Here is a 19,474-nt window from a genome sequence, read left to right as displayed (position 1 = left end):
ACACACGCGACACTGGACAGATCGCTGTCGTCACCAATGGTCCCACGGGTACGGCAACTACCGGAACGGCATGACACGGACTCTTTTGGGTTCGCTGGGGGTATATCGGACCACGGGCCGGTGAACACCTACGTGAAGACCTCCCTGCACCTTTCGACTGTGCCGGAGTCACGAACGACGCAAAAAAATTCGAATCCACGGCGGACCTCATCATCTGTTTTGTCACCGAGCGACAGAAGCAGCATCGCAGCGATGTAGTAGGCCTCCACATCGCCCAAGTCTGCTGCCTCGGTCAGGGTCCGCATACCACCTCTGCGGTGGCCACACCAGAATAAATGGGACATCCCGACGCGGAGCATAGCGGCCGGGTTCCGCGCTCTGGCGCATCGACGCAGAAATGTCATTGCAGGCGTACCGGAGTAGTCGAGGAAGCAGGCGATCGGCAACACCGACACCAACGCGTGCCTGTACACGGCGTCAGAATTGCATGCTGCTGCAAATAACCTGCAACTCGCCTGCATGTTGAACAGATCCTCAATCGAATTCGATGCAACCATCGTCGCAATACCCGACCACAATTCGAGAGGAAGAATACTCGGCAGACACTCGTGCTGAATGGATACCTCCAGTTTCGTTTTGTCCTCTTGGGAACTTCCGGCCATTTGGGGGGACTTCGAGGACGGATTATTGGAGATTACAAAGGGGGGATGGACGAATTTGTAGATGCCCTTGTGGCATTTTGCTTTTAATATAATATATTGCCGTTCGAGGGGTAGGAGTAGGGGGTTGCCCGTGGTTCAGTACCGCATACGTTTTCCTAGATGTTTTCGTTTACCGATGCATTCATATATTATAATACTTATATTCATTAAAGAAGCATTTATCGTAATTAAATCATACGGCAGATGGCGGACGTTTTGCTGGACAGGTAAAGTCCCAGGTCTTACGGTTCAGTGCAACAATGGCATGGAGACACCAAAAACCGACGCCTCCCCTCCCCGGCAATGTATTTTAGGATTACTATTGTACTGTTTAGTCCCAACGTTAATATTGAACTTTTATGGCCCGTTTTTTATTTTTATTTTTTTAATTTATACGGCTTGGCCTGTTAGCTAATGAAGTTATGAAATAGTGCTTCTATCGAAGGTTATGCGTGTGACCATCTAAATGTTTGAATACGGTGATATGCATCGGTTCGAATATGTCGTTCATCTGGTCCACCAAAGAGGGGATTTACAAGGCCACCCAACCCAAACACCTGACTCATTAACAATGAAATACATTCACTTTTGTTTACAGCGAAACTTCATCTGAAAATAAATAGACTAAAGAAATGCAACACCTCGAACTCGGCAAGGCAGTGGACGCAGGACACAGTCGTGGAATCGTTGGTGGCACCCATGGTCCCGCGGGTCGGGCAGACGCTTGACATGCAGACGACGGGCTTCCCTGGATCCGACGGGTGCACCCCAATCAGCGGATTTGCGAACAACTGCCCGAAGAATTCTCTGCACATTTCGATTTTTCCAGTAGCCAGCACGTTCTCAAACATTTCAACCCCCCTTCCAGCGTCCGCCCCGTCCCCAACACCTGGCGTCAGCAGCAGCATCGCACACATGTAGCGGGCTTGGACATCACCCGCATCGGCGGCCTCAAGCAGGGTGTCGACCCCGGCGACGTGTCGGCCCATCCAGCAGAATTCTCTCATCCCTATACGGAATATAGCGCCCGGATTACCTGCGCGCGCGCTTACATAAAGGAACCCATCCTTAGGACGGTCCTCCAAGTCATAACCGAACACGACGGGTATCTCCGCCATGGAGGCCACCTTGTACACCGCAGACGAGCGGCCTGTGTCCAAAAATAGCTTGCAGGTCGCCTGCATGTTAAACAGATCCTGGATCGAGGACGACGCAACCCTTGATGCAACTCTCTCCCATATTTCGCAAAGCAGAAGAGTCAGCGGACAGACGCCTAATAGGACCCCTTTCCCTTTCCCTTTCTCTTTCCTTCTCCCGTATCCGGCCTTCTCTCCCATTCTGCCTTTCTCGGTGGTTGCACTAGATCTCATCCTATTTGATCTAAATTTATTGAATAGGTTGTGGAAGGGGAAGTTTACAGGAGGACCGTCGTTACTATGGATCACCAGATGCGATGAAGGAAAACTGGGAAGCGAACTTATAAACTGCAAAACGGCTCACCAGATAAGTCAGGAACCGTGCCACACACGCCTTCATTTACGCCCGCTGTAACCGATGCTTCGTTTTTTGGGTTTGGCACAGGAATCGAAGACATCTTAAACGTAGGTTTAAAACCTGAACGCTGAAAAATAACTTTAAATTTAAATTTAAAACTACATTAAATTTGTTATCCCTTCCTTTTCGTTAAATATAAATATTTTCTTTTTCCAAAAAAAAAAACGAAGTACATTAATTACACATTTTCTATGGAAAAAAAAGTATTCGAAGCACCTTCTCACTTTACAGTATAGGGCCTACACTATAGAGCTATACGTGCACGTTAATGACAAACCCTATCCCTCTCAGTGCTTCTTTCCCAGGTCTTCTCTTCCGCATCTCCTTCTGTCACCTCTCCGTCTATCCTTACCCACCTCCTTATTTCTGCCACCCTCCACTGCTCTCTCCGTTGTGCACTACCGAGAAAATGTCGAAGCAGACCGTCGACGACAACGGCGCCAGGCCCGTCTACCTCAAGGAACGGCCCATGTCCAAACTGATCGACGTCGTCTGTACAGATGAAAAGTCCCTGGTATGTGACTTCGTTCAAGCCGAACTTCTCAGGGTCAGGTCCGAGAACTTGAAGTTAATGGTCAAGTTGAAGAACATGGAGGATCAACTGGCTCAAGACGAGAAGGCAAGGCGTCTTGAGGAAAAGTTTCTGCGCATGGAGCAGAAACAGTGTGATGCGACCGTTCGCCGAATGTATGACAGAGCAAACGAAATGATGGCCGAAAGCTCAAAGTGGCGTGACCTGGCACAAAGGGTCGTCGATGTTTTGGAGGTCGAGGACAAATCTTTGTCCCCTCCATTACGCGTTCAACCGGAGCAGGGTGAACACAGGGACGGAGGAATTTGACCTGGTGCACATGTGTGACATCTCTATGTTGTGTTGGTTTCTGTCGAAGCCTGAAGCCCTGAACTTTCTATTTAGTTTGTTTCTTAGGTCGCCCTTGTTTTCGGTAGATTAATATTCTATGCTTCTAGTCATTATAATTCCGTTTAATCCAGATGCGGTTAACTATCAACATCTTCTCATCCCCTGTATTGTTAGTAATAATTTGAGTATATTTAAATTGAAATAATTTCCCATAAATACGCAAAACACGCCCTTCGGCGACTCGCCATTCAGTTAACGATTTTTTCGGCTGTTCTGTATCAATTAAAGGATTACACCAATTTTTTCCAATATCCCAAAAAAGGGCTAATTTTTTTTATATTGGATTTTTATTGGTGTTTTTCATTAATATTATTATATTTTGGTGTAATACAGTATTATGGGATAAGAAGAAATCGTGAGTAACGATTTCAAGTAAGATAAAAAAATTAAAAAAAGTTAATAGAAATCGTTAATTACGATTTTAAGTAAATATAAATCGTTTATTTTCCCAAAAATAAACCAAGTACATCAATTACTTGTTTATTCGACGAAGCTTCCCAATTGACACGGTATATGTATACGTGCCCCTTAACGACAAACCCTACCTCCCAATGCTTCTTTCCCAGTTCTTCTCTGCCGTAACTCCTTCTCTCACCTCTGCGTCTATCCTTATCCTCTTCCTTATTTCTGCCACCTTCCACTGCTCTCTCCACTGTGTAGTTCTGAGAAAATGTCGAAGGAGACCGTCACCGACCCCACACTTAGTCCCCTCGACCTCACGGAAGAACCGATGTCTAATCTGATCAACATCTTCCGTACAAATGAACAGTCCGCGGATTTGACCTCCTTGAGGCCGAACTTCTCAGGAGGGAGGGGTTATGGGAGGCTAGGAGTGAAAAGGCGGCAGAGGAACTCTTCCAGCTCCATGCCAAGAACGTAGACTTAATGGTCAAATTGAAGCAAATGGAGGATCAACTAGAGGAAGAGAAGAAGGCACGGCGACGGGATGAAAAGTTGCTTCGCAGGACCTTGCGACACTATGACGTGGCCGGTCGACGATTGTATAACAAAGCAACCAAAATGATGGCAGAAAGCTCAAATTGGCGACTCCTGGCAAACAGTGTCGTCGATGTTTTGACAGCCAAAGAGAAATCTTTGTCCCACCAGGCAGGCGTTCGACCGGAGCAGGGTGAAGACAGTGACGGAGGTATTTGAACTGGTTCACATGGATGACATCTTTATGTTGTTTTGGTTTTTTGTCGATTCCCTTATTTGAAAAGTAAGCGCTTTTTTGTTTGGGGGGTAGTGAAAAACGTAAACGTACGCGCGTTAATCTGCCGAAACACCTCCCGCCTTTGAAAATTTTTTTTTCTTCTTTAATAAATAACCCTTAAACCTGATTAGACTGGAATTAATTGGAAATTAATGTGGGTGCAGTTACCAAGGGCAATAATCGGATTTCTAAAAAAAGCTATGACCGCCGAATGAATTCAAAATTTAAATTATAGCCTTAACCTAATCTTATCAATCATTCCATTTGAGTGGGTCAGTGAAAAATCCCTTCATGTTGTCAGCCTTGGCCCGTTGATGGGTGCACGGATTGATGTAGTCGATCGAAGCAGGTAAGTTGTTCATAATTACACTTACTATTTTGTATATTTATGGTTTTTAAATTTTTTTTTTTTTGGTTTGGTCATCCTGGAAAATAACATTTTTTTATCTGGTATTGGGCCAGAGAAACTGACTCGACACAAAAACGAAAACCCGAACTCGCCAGAAACCCAACCCCTAATACCCGACCCCACTCGAAGCTCCTCTCCTCTTCAGGGACGAAACTTTTTGGGGGGCCCAACTTTTTGGCTTCTCCGGGAAGACTTCATGGAAGGGTGATGGGATGGCGCACAGTGCTAAGGGGTGGAACTCTGACTAAATTAATTAATTAAATAGGATTCACCCTTCATATCCGTTCCATTCACACGCTGTCCACTCTCTTGGTGTTCTCCTAACTAGGAATATCTCCTTCTTCTCTGTTGGTGCCTGGACGAGAAAATGGTACGAGAACTCGCGAAAGGTGACGTCGTTAGGGTTATCAAAGCGGCAGGAGATCCGTCGCGACCGATGGTAGGTTAAAGCTTGCTCTTCTGTTCTTTCCATTATTTCTGACTCTCCTCTCCGCATTTTGTTCTATCTCTTACGCCGACTCCTCATGTGCCCTTATATGCAGCGTCTACCGTTACCGATTGAGCTCCTGCCCAAAGATAGCAACCATCTCTACGTCACGGTCGCCGATGGATCAAACCATACCTACAAGATTGAATTCAGACCCAAGGGGTGGAAAGAGATCACTCTCGGCAGGGGATGGCAAAGGTTCTATCGTGAATACAAGCTACAACCATCTAACATTCTGCTGTTCAAGCACAAGGGCAGAGACGACTTCAGCGTTCGCATCTTTCAGTCACCAAGTGTCGAGAGGTCGTATGCTACGTCCAGTGATGAAGCCGTCGACGTCACGCCCCCGAAGGTTCGACGGAACCGTAGACGCGCTTCTGAAGCGCTCCGGCGTCGAACGGGGTGCATCAATGTCCCCAGGAGCGCAGCTGCAGCTGAGGTGGAGCAGACGTTTCGGTCCCAGCACCCCTTCTTCATCATGCACATCACAAAAAGGCTCTTGGGCACCCACTTCCTGGTAACGGCTTTCCTTCTCCACTATATATACACGTGTTACGTTCTTCAACTTTGGGGACCGCATTATCTGTTTTCTTACCCTGCTGTGCCCTCTATTAAAAGTAATGTGGCGGCCTACCTGGTCTACATAAAGTGTTGTTCTTTCGCTGGTCCTTACTTTGTTGGCATGTGTGCCCTCCTACGTTTTCCACATCTTCTGTCCTCTGCTGTTGCTTAATTGTTAATGGTTGGCTATCTGGTGGGTCGGTTGTTGACTTCAGATTCATTACAGAAATTTGTTCGTAATGTATGTTGTTGTTAAATACTTAAATTCCATTGTTTAGGGAAATAAGCACCCAATTGCATGCTAATTGTTCATAATGCCATCGTCAGTAGTTGTCGTTTCATTCTGTTTGACTGCATGCACATTGCATTCATGTTACACATGTCCTTAACTTCATCTCCTTCTCCATTTTGGTTTGCCCAGCCAAATATGCCGCACTTTGGAGACGACGTCAGGGATGGTGTCATGGTCACTCTCAGATCGGGGAAGATTTCCGTCCGGGCCGTCTACAGCAAATACGGGGGCAAGAGAAGGCGCAATTGTGGCGCCATTAGCCAAGGCTGGGTGGGTTTCTTGCGCAAGTGTAACATAAGTGTGCCCAAGCTGGCCGTCTTTGAGATCTCCAGTACCCACCCAGAAGTGGAGTTGTTGGTCCAATTTCTTGATTTTGAATGAATCCAACTGGGTTGATGAACTAGCTGAGCATGTTATTTTGGATTGCCTTTTCTGATTTCGCAACAACTTTTTCTGTTCTGATTGTTCATGTGTTGCAACTGCTAGACTTAACTCTTTTTGTACATGGTAGAATCTTATGACCGGTGTAACTAAGAATATCAGTGTTCAGAACTTTTCAAAATATCAGTGTTCCTTAGATTACTTTACAATTCCAATTCACACAGCAGCATGGATGCTATCTACACTAATTTGCAATTTCAATTCATACAGCACCATGGATGCTCTACAATAATTTCCACTTTAAATATAGCGCGTTACAAAATAAAGTCATATGGGGGCCTGGATATGGTCAAATTGGAACTATAACACTCCAAAACAGTTTTCTATAGCTACCTATTGTTTGTCCAAACATAGAACATCACGCATGATCTTCTAAGAAGCTAAAACACCTGCTGCATCACCAAACCTTTGCCTAATTTGAAGACCCACGTCCCCACTGGAATTAGCTGTGACCGCACTAAAAATAATGACTGGTTACCAAATTGTGCCCTGTGAATCATAATCCTCGTCCAAGGCAACGTCCGATGCATCGTCCCATGCCAGCTACAACGATACTTTCAGTTAGCCATGAACTAGGAATCGATGAACAGCAATAGATTAATTGAAAAAGACGACTAAACAAATTTCTTGGCAAAGTCTTACCTCATCCTCCGCAAACGAGTCCTCCCTTCTGCCAGTTTCACCTTCGCCCTCACCAATAAAGTACGCTGCACCCTCTTCTGTGTTCATTCTGCTGTTGGGATTTAAGTGGCAGGAAACTCGATCATGCCCTGTCTGGCGACAAACACCGCACCTCTGCACCCCCTTTCATCGTTTCCTTTCTTTGCCTCTTTCGACACCGGACCAGCACCGGACCAGCTCGTGCGGTGAAAAGGACCACCATACTAGACCATTTATCTACTTTTAACAACACTTTTAATAGCCCAACACTTGAGCCCAGCATTGGTTTCAGAAGAAATGTGCATATCAGGGAAAAAAACTCCAGAGGCCCATCACGATTGACCCAAATTCAACCAACTGTGTTCTAACCTAACCCGCCCGACCCGTAACACCAGGGGCTTCTCCTTCGTCGTCCTGTCGCCCACCATTCCCGCGCCGCTTCGATCCTTCCTTGTTGGGCGTCTCCGGCAAATCCAGGCATCTAGCCGAAACATCACTCATTGTTATCCGACGGTGACCGTTTCCAGCTCCGGCGAGGACGCTATGCAGATCTTCATCCTCCGAACCAACGACTCACGACAGAGGCCGCATTTCGGAGAGCAGGCAGCTTTCCAGTGTGACTCCGCGAGAGAAAGCTTCCTGCAACTCCGTTACTCCATTGACGGGTCAGTGACGGATCGCAGCTTATATTGTATGCGTCAAACGACGTCCACGGCGCCTTTGCTTCCCTTTCAGCCCTCCTCTATCATGTCTGATTTGGCGTTAAACAGAATCACTAAACACCCATTAATTTAGTTCTTAAAACATGATAAACTAATTCTACATAAACCCAACTAATTTTTTATTGTAACAAAAATAACCACCTACAAAGTTAAATTTGCAAACTAACCCCTCTGACACACCTACACCACTAATCAATCATAGGAGGAGAGAGAAAGAGTAATCTGTACCATTGGATTAAAAAAACAGAGAGATCCGACGGCCATCCTCAAATAGCGCATCAATCAGCCAAACATAAACATCATGTGCACTGGTGTGCCAAAGCGGTTCGACACACCGAATCCGTCCCCGAGAAAAAGAATGTGTGGAGTTCGTTGGTATGTTTTTAATATAAAATATTATTATCATCATACAGTTAAAAAAGGTAATTATTCTATTGCCACATGTTTAATTATTTATTAGGTCAAGTTTAATTATTTTAGTAGTTTATTATTTTATTGAAAAATATATTAAAAATATAATATTTTTATAATAAATTTTATAAAAAAATAATTGATTTGGTGAATATTTTTTTTCGTATTTATAGAGTATTTTTGCTTTTGAATATTTATAAATAAATCTAATTTTATTACTCTAATAATGTAAAAAAGTTTTATACGTATATTTAATTATGTATAATCATATTAGTAAAAATAATTAGTGATATAATTAATATGTAAATAATTATCTAAAAAGATAAATATGAATTAGATGACTATATAAATTGATTTATATTATTAGAATTTTAAAATGAAATTTTTAAAATAAACTACTAAAATTGATCCTAAAAATATTTAACAGAGACGAAAATATTTTGAATGATCAAAATAGCAAAACATTCTCAAAAGATTTAAAAGAAAGTGACAAAATAATCAAATATTAAATGTATTATAGTTTTAGAGATTAAATTTTGATGTAATTTTTTATAAGTATGATTAAAAAAATAATGTATTTTTTCATATTTTTAGAATATTTTTTTATATTTTTAATCTTTTAAAAATAGTTTTTATCAACCCTTAAACCTTTCGATTTTTTTTCGTTTGTTTTAACAAACTCTTTATAAATTATTATACATATGGATATGTATGTAACGATTATAGCAGATAAAAATGTTTCTCTTCGTTTTTCGTCTTTTAATGAACGGACGGAGAAAAAAAAAATATGAAAATATTATGTACAAAAAAGTAAATATTAAATTAATTATTATATATTTGTGTATAAATATATATAATATTTAATTTGTTTTTAATTTTTATTTTATATATATATATATATATATATATATATATATATATATATATAACATAATGCTAAAAGTATTCCTTCCAAGAATGTTTTATGTCCAAACAATGCAAAGCTTGAAGTTAGATAGATGTATACGATACAGCGATATAACTTTGGATCTATCCATTTTAATAAATTCATTTCATTTTATGATTCCCTTACTATAGGTAGTAAGGAAGAAATATAAGTGGGAAAAAAAATAGAGAATTTTGAACTCTCATCTTTTCTGAATGCGAAAAAAGGAAGATAGAAAATTAAAGAAAAAAGAAAAAAGAAGAAAGAATACCAAAATATATTCTCACCATTTTTTAAATTAAGAGGGGTATGATTTAAAACTAATATTTTTTTCTTTAATAAAGTTCTCCACTCTTCACTTTTAATAAAGATTACAGTATCATTCTGTGATATTTATATTTTGCAATTTTTCTCTCCAATTAAGCGAGAAAAAAAAAGTGAGAAAAGAAATATTTCAATTTTTTTTTCACTGAAACAATAAAACGAAAAAATATATCATTTTAAAATAGGAATGTTAAAGTATTTCTGTAAGTTGAATAATTTGACGAATGAAGAATATCTTTGGTTATTTATTTATTTTTTATATGTCTTTATAAAATGTTCTGCATAATCAAGTTGGATTGATTTAATGGTTAGTTTATCAATCTTGCTTAGGACTTAGGAAGTGTAAGATTTAGAAAATTCGAATTTCGTCTTATGCATGTAATAACTTATTAGCCAACAATAAATCTTTAAATAGAACTTTTGATCTGCAATAAATTAGATTTTAGCTTCTTGTAGAATTAAAAAATACTATTAGAAACCAAAAAAAATAAAATGTTATGCATATTTTTCAATTCAAAATTGATATAGTATGTTCCTAATATGAAACAAACAATGATGCATTTTTTGTTAAACAAATAACATACAAATTTAATAAGGTAAATTCTATACTAACTATGGTTATAATATATGTAGATTTTGACAACACTTAAAATGTTAGTTAACATTTAGGTTATATTTTTTTTAGGATTTGACAATATTTTTTAATTTAATTATATTCTTAAATAAAAAATATAATATTAATTTTAGCTATATTTTAAAATATTATCAAAATTTTATACCACAAAACTAGACTAATTTAATAAATGACTCCAATAATTTGTACCTAAATTTTTATTTCTTAAACGAGTCAGTTTAATTGATTTAACCGTTCAACAATAATGTATATTGTTAGCTAAGCGAGTGAAGTCTATTATCTAAAAAAAAAAAGATAAATAATTAAAATGATTCTTAGGATTGAAAAAATTTATGGAATGCATCTCATGACTAGGGATGATAAATTGGTTGAAATTTGTTAAGTTGGTTCGTATAGTTTGCCAAAAAAATAAATTAGGTTAAAAATTTGATACTGTTATAATAGAAAAGGTCCATCTAATTTATGAATTTTGTCGGATTTTGACGAGGCGAAACAGATTTATTCGATGAACTTTTGATTTTAAGATGATAATTGAATTTGAATGTTATTTTTGTGCTTGTATTTAAAATGTTTATTCATTTTACTTTAAGTTATAGTTTGGACTATGTTTGATTAATTAAAAATTTGGATAATGTTCAGTTATATATTTTAGACAATATTTATTTTATTTTGGACAATGTTGATTTCAATATTTTGTTTTAAAAAACTTAGTCGATGATTCTGTTTATTAGATATTTAAAATTATAAAAACTTTAGTGTTTGTGAATTTAAAGATTATAATCTTTTTATATTTTTAAAAATTATAAATTTATTGAAATATTTATAAAATTATATATTTTTAAATATTTAATGGTTTAATATTAAAAAAAGAGAATTGACAGTCCGCCAACCCACTAATCTATTATTAGACAAAGGCGAGTAGAAATTTAGAACTGCCTCAATAGACAGAGCAGACAAATAATGGATTTTTGTGAAGATAGAATGGATGTGTCCGCTTGCTATTCTTACTCATGACCAACCATCAAATAATAATATTGTTTTTGCGTACTGCTATACATACAAGTCTTTTGGGCATACAAGTCATACAAGTTAACTCTAACCCAACAAAATTCACTTACATAATACGCGCATGAAAATCATGTTGTTCCTCTTTGTATTACGTGTTCTTCCTTCTCCTCCTCATTTTCCTCCTTCTTCTTCTTCTTTGCGTTTCTCCTTCTTTTTCTTTGTGTATTTCATCTTCATTGTTATTTTTTTAATTAGGTTTAATTACTCTATTGGTCCCTATAGTTTCGTGAAATTTTTAATTAGGTCCTTATACTTTTTTTCCTTTAATTGGGTCTCTGCACCAATTTTATTTTTCAATTGAGTCCCTATATTTTATTTTTATTTTTATTTGAGTTCCTGGACCAATTTTTTTTAGTTGGGTCCCTATACAATTAAGCCAATTACTACCAAGAGGGAGCTAATTGAAAAAAAATTTGGTGTAGGAACCCAATTAAAAGGAAAAAGAGTATAGGGACCTAATTAAAAATTTCACGAAACTATAGGGACCAACAGAATAATTAAACCTTTTTATTACTGTTGTTGTTGCTGTAATTTTTTTCTCCTCCTCTTTCTATTGATTTTGTAACATTATGTATTTTTTTCTTTGTTTCATTTTTTCCTCCCAAGAAGAATTATGACAATATGAAATAAGAAGATGAAAAAGAAGAAGCAGCAGAAGACGAGGAGAAGGAAGATGAAGAGTTTTGAATTATGCAGAATTTATCAGCACACATATACGAAAAATTCTTAAACAATACACTCAAATATCTTGGTGTTACATCCAAATTTGTTGTAAATACAGAAAAATGTTTCGTCTAATACTGCATTTTTTCTTCTTTTTTTTTATTTATTTCTTTCTTTTAGTTGAATGAATTTAAGTTCATCATCTTCTAAGTAATTTTGCAGCATTATGTGTTTCTTCTTCTTCTTTATTTAATTTTTCTGTTTTTATTCTTGTTAAGAGAGTAAAACAAGAAAAAACTTTAGAAGGTAAGACCAAAAGAAAAAGATGAACAAGAAAAAAAGAAGAAGGTGGTGATGATGATGGAAAAAAGAAGAAGCAGTAGCAGCAGTAGATGAGGAGGAGGAAGATGAAGAGTTTTGAATTATGTAGAACTTATCAACAAACATACACCGAAAATTTTTAAACAATACACTCAAATATCTTCGTGTTACACCAAAATATGCTGCAAATACAGAAAAATGTTTTCTTTAATACTGCATTTTTTCTTCTTTTTTTCCTTATTTCTTTCTTTTTTTAGTTGAATGAATGTAAGTTTATCATCTTTCAAATAATTTTATACCATTATTTGTTTCTTCTTCTTCTTTATTTGATTATTTTGTTTTTATTCTTGTTAAGAGAATAGATCAAGAAGAAACTTGAGAAGATAAAATAAAAAAAAGACGAATAAAAAAAAAGATGATAATAATGATGATGAAAAAGAAGAAGAAGAAGAAGTAGTAGAAGATGATGAGGAAGGAGAAGAAGAGTTTTGAATTATGCAGAACTTATCAGCACATATACACCGAAAATTCTTAAACAATACACACAAATATATTTGTGTTACACTCAAATTTGTTGCAAATACAGAAAAATATTTTTTTTTAATGTAGAACTTTTACATTACATTCACTTCAAACCATCAATGATGAACAATAATTTTCACAAACAAAAACATCATTTACCTACAGAATCATAAACTACTAACAAAAATATTAACTAAAATCCAACCACATCTCAGTCACCTGATTGGATTTAAAAGAATAATTAATTTCGTTCTGATTCAATTGACAGTCTGAACTTAAATTATTCATTATCTTTAACAACGAGATAACTAATGATGGAGGAGAAGGAGAAAAAGGAAGGAGGAAAAAAAATTACAATGAAGAAAGAAGGAGGAAGAGGAAGTGGTGTTGGTGACGACGATAACGAAAGAGAAAAATAACGATGACGACGAAGAAGGCAAACAAAACAGAAAGAGAAAGCAAGAAGGTGCCGCACCAAAAACCGAAATAAGGTGTGTAATAGAGTTTTTAAATGATTTTAGTTCGTGGAATATGAGGGGTTTAGGGGGTGGTGGAAAGTGAAAAATGGTAAAAAATTTAAGCGTAAAATAATGTGAATATGTTAGGATTGATAGAGACAAAGAAGGAGGTGATTTCTAAGTTTGATGTAGTGCAGTGTTGGGGTAATAATGCAGTGAGTTTGGAATTTGTGGGATCGAAAGGTGCTTTTGGAGCTTTATTAATAATGTGGGATATTATGATGTTTAGGTTGAGTAATTGTTACAAAAGGGAGAGATGGTTGTGTATAGAAGGAGAATTGACAAACAATAATTTTTATTTGTGCTGGTTGCTTGGTGTATGGTGCGCATACAATGAAAAAGAAGTTTATTGTGTGGGAAGAGTTGAGATTTTTATCGAAAATATGTCAGGTTCCTTTTTGCTACATGGGTGTTTTCAATGAGGTTGTGCAGTTGGAAGAAAGAAAAGGCGCTAGTGTGTTAACAGCATTATCGAATTGGTGGATATAGAGATGAATGACCGTAAGTTTACGTGGTTTAGGAGATCAATCGTACAGTTAAATTAATAAAATATTGGTGAGTTTGGTTTCATTGTTATCTTCTGGAGCACTTGGTTGAAAAGGAATGGCAAAATTTTTAGGAATCAAGAATCAGGTGTTGCAGTCTTGCAGAAGTAGTTAACAGATTGAGTAAGAGTTACAAAGAGTAAAATGAGTGAGATTTAATCTTTTAAGTTATTTGATAAAAAAAGAACATACAGTAACAACATGAAAAAATGTACGTACGTGAATATAAATAACTTGTATATAGAGAATGATACATTAATTTTTTAACAAAAAAGATTAATTTTTTTTTACTATGCCACATCTTTTTTCTATTTTTTAATTTGACAAGTTAAGATTTAATTTAGTATAGATTTAAGAATTTTATAATTATAAACAATATTCAAATCTCCAACCCCGACTAAGTGGTGAACTTACCGCTAGAGCTAAGACAACATAAGGAATTTAGCTCAATAAATTGTATCTACCCCTATCTCCTGTATAAATAACCAAAGCGTCCCAATTTGGGGCATTTCAAAAATGTTGAGGATAATGAGAATATTAATCTCATTTTATGAACCTCGTGGCCTTGGTTCATGGTTGATCCGCGCTAAGATAGACAGAGATGAGGGCGTTGAAAGTTGAAAAGAAGAAAGAAAGGAAGAGGATTGGGGTGGGTTTGGCGGGGTCCACTTGATAGTTTTACCTGGTCGCAATACGCGGTTTGAGTGGACCCCACACTTGCTCTCCTCTTCCTCCTTCCTCAGCACCTCTGCTGTGAGCAAGGCAGCCCTGTATCTAATAGTTTGTTGTTATTGTTATTATTGCGTGAATGCAAAGGGTTAAGCAGAGGAGGAAGAGAGAAACATCCCAGACGCAAACAAATTGAGATAATGGGTTAGAAAGAAACATCCCATACCAACCTTCACCCTCTAAACAAATACCACTTTTCTTTTCATTCCACCCGCCCTCTCTTGTACTCTACCCGGCTTTTCCTTTCTCTTGTCGTTTACCTTAATTGCTGCATCTTTTTATTGCTCTCTGCTGCTTATAAATACTTCCTCTCTTTCTCTCTCTCCGCATCTTTTCTATTTTGCCGCCGTTTAATGAAACACCACCACCTCGCCTCTGCCGCCGTTTCCTAGCTGTTCCACCGCCGTCGCCATGTCGCTCAAGCGGCGCCCCGAAGATGCTAAGCACAAATCTGACACTTCCACTCCCGACGATAAGCGGCCGAGGCATCCACCCTTTGCCAAGTACTGCTCTTCGTTTTTTACTTTTAGGTTTTTTGTTTGTTACGGTTGGATATGGTAGTATAGGGAGGGGAATTGAATTGCCAAATGAATGCGCATTGCGGCGATTGAATTGTATAGGATTATGACTCCAATGCAAATAATGAGTGAATGAGCCCGATCAAATTTGCTATGTGTTTAGGGGAGTTGAATTGTTCTAATGCATGAAATAAGTAGGTGTAATTTCATCTTAGAGAGGGCCAATGCCAATTGTTTTTCAGGCTGCTGGTTATTCTGTTAGATTTCCCTATGCATATAGAGCATTTGATTTGATTAGCAGAACACTTTTTAACTTGGTTATTGTTGTGAATGGATGATGTTCAGTGTGGTGTGCGAGTTGATGAGGATACAGTCAGTCAAGCATTTGCTGGAGCCGATTTTAGAGCCCTTGATTCGTCGAGTGGTATGAACTCTTTTTCTCCTGTTTCACTAATATCTATATGGTAACTGTTACATTTGTTTTTTGGTATTCAATCCGTTTTCTATGTTTGTCCGGCTGTTTCGTATTCATGGGTATGTGGTCATTTTGCTTTTAGTATTTCCTTCTGTTTTCTGGGCAATGGCATCCTTCATTTGATTAACCCTTTATGCCTTAGAAAAAAACAACCATGGATATGTACCCTTTCCCGTCCAGCTGCAGATACTACTTCCGTGTTGGTTTCAAGCATGTAATGATAAAAATGTGGCACACTGCTAGTCTACTACCTCATGCAATTTGTCTATAGTTACACTGAAAAATAAGGAAAAACAAAGAGAAACATAAAACTTGAAGGTCTTCTTGGTTCAGTTAGCTCATTATTGGTCCCCTAAGACACTCACCATGTTTGTTGGGCTCCAACTAAGACAACTACTGCATCAATTTGACCAAGAGAAGTATTTTGCCAAATAGAAATACAAACTCTGTTCTTAATTTCTAATTTATGGAAGGCACACATGCTGAGTACATGAATAATACTTGAGATTTTAGGTTAGTTTTGCCTCTTGTAATCTTCTGATAATGTGATAAAGGAACCAATGAGGGGATGCGTTGTTAATTTATTATGTTCGGTATGGGTATGGGTATGGAGTTAAGTAGTGCTGCAGATATGTATTTTCCTGTCTTGCTGATAGTTGATGTCAGATGCAAATCATATATGTTACATCTTTTCAGGTTAAGGAGGAAGTAGAATTGGCCTTAAGGAAGCATTTAACCAGCCTGAAACAGTAAGAAATAGTCTTCTGTTTACAATTTATATTTCAGTTCTTGGAACTGTTGGCTGCTTATGAAGCAAAGTTGTCTAGCTTAATGCTAGCTGTTTCTCATCCGTCTTTTTGTTTCTTTTTAGGACTGGTGGAAAGGAGATGCATACTTCTGAATTGAGAAGCTTGCAGCTGCAGTTTGAAAACAATATTTCTCTTCCAGTGTTTACTGGAGCTCGGATTGAAGGAGAGGATGGCTCCAACTTAAGAGTAGTATTAGTTGATGTGTCAACAGGGAAAGTTGTTAGTTCAGGACCTGAATCCTTAGCTAAGGTGGAAATTGTGGTCCTTGAGGGTGATTTTGAAGATGAAAGTGAAATTTGGATGCCTGAAGAGTTTAAGAGCAACATTGTGAGGGAGAGAGAAGGAAAAAAACCCCTCCTTACTGGAGATGTAGCTGTATATCTTAAAGATGGGACTGGTATGGTTGGTGAAATTTCATTTACAGATAACTCAAGCTGGACAAGGAGCCGTAGGTTTAGGCTTGGTGCAAAAGTTGTGGACAACTTTGATGGTGTTAGAATAAGAGAAGCAAAGACAGAGTCATTCATTGTTAGGGATCACCGAGGAGAATGTGAGTTTCTCTATATAAACTAGTTCTACTTAATAGATGCTATGAGGTCGGGTTTTCGACAGACATATTTGGACCAGGAGTGTCTAATAAACAAATAAATGAAAAGCAACAATATAGTTGTTATTTATTTGAAATGTTGGATTTGATTATCTAAACCTCGTTAACTGGAAAATATAGTTTTAAACTTAAGGATGCTTACTAGTCTTGGACTTGCTCACCTATATCAATAAGTGATGGTATAAATGAATGAACTTTCTATCATGTATCTGTAAATTTATTATTTTCCCATGCAGTGTACAAGAAGCACCACCCTCCTAATCTGTTTGATGAAGTTTGGAGACTGGAGAAGATAGGCAAGGATGGAGCTTTCCACAAACGTCTGAGTCGGGAAAAGATCTACAGCGTGAAAGATTTTCTTACACTTCTGAATCTGGATCCTGCAAAGCTACGCAGTGTAAGAATTACTCGAGCAGTATTTTAATCTCTCTTTATATATACATTTTCTGCAACTTCTAGTCAGTGAACCTTACCCGTGTGTTGTTGAGCTTCTTCTACATTTGTTCGTGTTTGATTTTTATTTATTTTATTTTTTTCATTTAAAGGATTTGAGGGGATAGCCGACCCCACTTAGTGGGACAAGGCTTTGTTGTTGTTGAGGGGAAAAAAAACGTCCATGGCTTTTTTTTTTGGTATGCATCTATTTTATTATGTTAGACACCATTACACCACCATGGTGACGAGGATGTCCCATGCTTGTTACTGGCATATTTGCACTAAATGGGAAAAAAACATTGTCAAAGACATCTGATCTTAATAACTTTACATCACATCTTCGGTCATCCATTGTTCTGAATTAATGAGCATTTTCATCATTTCTGGCAATACTTTATGTCTTGGTTTATTTAGGAAACTGAATAAATTCATTGCTTGGAATGTGCAGATACTGGGCACTGGAATGTCTGCAAAGATGTGGGAAATAACTGTGGAGCATGCTCGAACTTGTACAATTGATACCACGAGGCATGTTTACTTCCCTCCCCCCTCTCAACAGAAAGCTGGTGTGGTCTTCAATGCTGTGGGACAAGTCACGGGACTACTCTCTGAGTGTGAGTATGTCCCGGTACATAAGTTGTCGGAAACTGAAAAGGCATTCTCCTCTGCTAACTTCTTTACTTCCTTTATTCTCTCCCCTTTCCTTTTTCGTTTCTTTATAATACTTACTTTAGATGCATTTCATTATCAGGCTGATGCTCAAGAATTGGTCATTTCCGCAATTAAACAAGGCGAAAAAATTTCCTCTTATGAAGATGAAGCATCTCTTTTGGAGGGTTCTTCACATCTAACCAATGTTCTTTACTCCGAGAGCTCACCAAATACCGAGGGATCCAGTGCCAACAAACTTTTGGCTCCTCAAAAGACTGAAGGTCCCACTTACACACCAGCAAGTGCCTCTTCTCCGGATATCATGTCATCCATTTATTCTGTTGGAGGCACCAGTGCCTTGGATGACTTCTGCTTGCCGAACTTCGACAGCATGGGCTTAAGATATGATCCTACTAGTCTTGGTTTTCCGGTCCACCAGGTTGCCAGCACTCTGATCTGCGACCCAGATCCAATGGCCCATGCATTTGGAGACGAAGATCATCTGCGTTTTTTCGATACCGATCAAGATTTGCAGAGCGCTGTGGATAGCTTCATGCTGACGCGCTCATCCGTTGCCATCGGTAAAGCTCAGAGGAGATGGAGAAAGGTAACCAACGTCCTAAAATGGTTCATGGTGAGGAAACGAAAAAGCGATACTAATCAGCAGCGGCAGTTGCGAAGAACATGAAGTATCCAGTTGCTTTTGTACATCTGTTGTTCAGTTTTACAGAGGAAAGAGAGTAAACGTGGCTTCTCTTTAGATGTAAATACATGTTGATGTGCTTAGGCTCTAATAGCTAGCCAGAAGCCATGTAATTGCTCTTCCTTCCTCCCTTTTGGTTGTCTTCAAAGATTAAAGCTGTAAATAAGTATTTTACAGTCACGAGAGGATTTCTGGTTGTTGGCAGATGCTTATTATTAGTCAGGTAGTACTAGTAGTAGCAGCAGTAGTATTAATTATTATATTGGTAGGATGTTCTTCATGAATCATGATCCAAGCCATTGTTATGGATCATAATTTTTGTAAGCACGTTTTGTCCAATAATATCAGCTGTGGATATTATTTGCCCGGGTTTGAGTTTTTAGGTGTTCGCGCATATGTTTACGTAATTAATGAATGTCCCATCTGTTGTAGTTGATACTTGATAAATAGGATGGATCTTTATATTTTGCTGTGTTTACTGTTACGGAAGTACGGTATAAAGAAATCAAGTGAATTGTTAAATACGGTTAACCACTTTCCAGGAAATTAGAAATTGAGAGGATTTTGTCTGACTCTGGAAGTGGACATTCTTTAACCATGTCTTGATTAAAAGAACAAAAAAGATTTAGCTAAAATGTTTTAAGAGGTTGCTTT

The 19,474-nt window shown here is 37.9% G+C and overlaps 2 protein-coding genes across 2 annotated transcripts; one reads left to right on the top strand and one right to left on the bottom strand.

Moving 5' to 3' along the window:
- Nucleotides 1-128: 128 nt before the first annotated feature.
- LOC112744630 (putative F-box protein At1g67623) lies at nt 129-662 on the bottom strand. Its single transcript, XM_025794346.1, has one exon. It carries the CDS (start codon nt 660-662, stop codon nt 129-131), a length of 534 nt encoding a protein of 177 aa, XP_025650131.1.
- A 13,599-nt stretch (nt 663-14,261) lies between these two features.
- Nucleotides 14,262-19,186, top strand: LOC112695800 (calmodulin-binding protein 60 A). The gene is made up of 7 exons (XM_025748288.3): nt 14,262-15,125; nt 15,486-15,564; nt 16,312-16,364; nt 16,487-16,974; nt 17,268-17,428; nt 17,915-18,121; nt 18,218-19,186. Exons 1-7 carry the CDS (start codon nt 15,034-15,036, stop codon nt 18,803-18,805), a joined length of 1,668 nt encoding a protein of 555 aa, XP_025604073.1. The 5' UTR covers nt 14,262-15,033; the 3' UTR covers nt 18,806-19,186.
- The last annotated feature ends 288 nt before the right edge of the window (nt 19,187-19,474 follow it).

The sequence above is a fragment of the Arachis hypogaea genome, chromosome 1, assembly GCF_003086295.3.
Source record: "Arachis hypogaea cultivar Tifrunner chromosome 1, arahy.Tifrunner.gnm2.J5K5, whole genome shotgun sequence".
In the NCBI taxonomy this organism is placed as follows: Eukaryota; Viridiplantae; Streptophyta; class Magnoliopsida; order Fabales; family Fabaceae; genus Arachis; species Arachis hypogaea.
This window is presented reverse-complemented; position numbering and strand designations above follow the sequence as displayed.